Consider the following 1,506-nt stretch of genomic DNA (forward strand, 5'->3'; position numbering starts at 1 on the left):
CACACACGCAATTCCTGTGCTCAAATGGCAAAAAGGACACTGAGGCAAGACACAGTTTCCATGGGAGAAGTGGTTGAACAGGCTGGTTTTCTGCACTGAGAACACAAAAGAACTGGTTGTGAGGCACTGGGGATGCACAACGGTGATACAGACTTCATGTAGGTCTGGGCAAGTACAAGGGGATCCGTGCTGGGCTACCACCGGTGCAAAATGGGACAGAGCCAGGAGACAGCTAAGCCAGTGAGAGAGCAGTGGCTCTGGGACAAGGGGAGGGACAGCAGGTGCTGCTTCTGTTCTAGGTCCCCCCTGACATGCACTAACAGAGGGCAGATAACACGATGGGCCTTGGCCAACAGGCTCTTCTTCCCCCAGTCCTGTGCCAGCGCTGCAGCACAGGCTGCAGGATGGCTCAGCTCCCTGCCCCAGTGGCTCTTCATTAACCTGTTACAGCCTGTTGCTGGTAGCCACACTGGGAGTTCCGTCACCCAGTGTACAATCACTGCCTGGCCCTGTGCCAACGTGTTCCCCCTGCAGGAAAGCCTTAAGGGAGGTCCAGTAAGCAGTCTGGTGAGGTCTGTCTGTTCTGTGCCACCCTCTGCTCTGCCAGGCTCGTTACACACGGGGCAGGATGTGGCACTGATTCACAGCCTGCAGAGCTCATGAATGCTGTTTGCTGCCCTCAGCCTCACTGCACTACATGCTCCAGTGCTCCGAGTCTGCCCCTGTGAGCACCCACATGGGCTGATGAACAGGTAACACACCCACCACGTTTCACCCAACTCACCCAGACAGATCAAGCCACAGCCTTAAATAAAGTACACTTTTTTTATTCAGAGAATCACAGTAAGCTACTGAGACTCACAGCTGCTTGCCCCGGCATAGCTTCCCAAACATTCCCATGCAACTTTTGAAAACATCAAGTACACTTCAAGGATTTGGAAGATGCACCATCACAAGCAAAACCTGCACAGGACATTGGGATTTCTGCCAGAACAGCAGCCCCCTGCGAGAAAAGCAGGCGGGTGCACAGCAAGGGGAGCAGGGAGCGAGGGGGACAGGCGGCAAACGCCGCCTTTATTGGGGAACATTCTAAGGAACCTGCTGCAGAAGCTGCTCGATGTCATCCTGGATCTGGATGGTTTCGAAGCGCCTGCTGTAGCGCTTGAAGGGAACACCGTCGGGGCCGATGAGGAACTTCTCGAAGTTCCAGGCGATGTCGTTGCGGCACACCGGGGACCAGATGATATACTGCGGGTTCGTCATCAGCGAGGAGGGGTCGTCGTGCGGGAAGGGCAGCGCTTCTTTCAGGAAGGTGAAGAGAGGGTGTTCGTTCTTCCCGTTCACCTCGCACTTCTCGAACATGATGAAGTTGGGCTTGTACCCGTTGCCAGGACGAACGTGCTCCAGCATGGGCAGGATCTCATCGTTGGTGGCGTTTTCCTAGGGAACAAAGACAAACCCGCCCGAGCAGGACCGTGAGAGCCGGGCCGGGGTGGTGGTCGCGCC

General features: G+C 55.8%; 1 protein-coding gene across 1 annotated transcript; it reads right to left on the bottom strand.

The window, feature by feature from the left end:
- Positions 1-1,089: 1,089 nt before the first annotated feature.
- Positions 1,090-1,440, bottom strand: LOC103812035 (glutathione peroxidase 1-like; the record flags this gene model as incomplete). The annotated part of the gene is made up of 1 exon (XM_009085039.1): positions 1,090-1,440. A coding segment is annotated over one exon (351 nt), but the record flags the coding sequence as incomplete, so codon positions are not given.
- Between the last annotated feature and the right edge of the window lie 66 nt (positions 1,441-1,506).

This window comes from Acanthisitta chloris, unplaced genomic scaffold (genome assembly GCF_000695815.1).
Source record: "Acanthisitta chloris isolate BGI_N310 unplaced genomic scaffold, ASM69581v1 Scaffold34891, whole genome shotgun sequence".
Classification (NCBI taxonomy): domain Eukaryota; kingdom Metazoa; phylum Chordata; class Aves; order Passeriformes; family Acanthisittidae; genus Acanthisitta; species Acanthisitta chloris.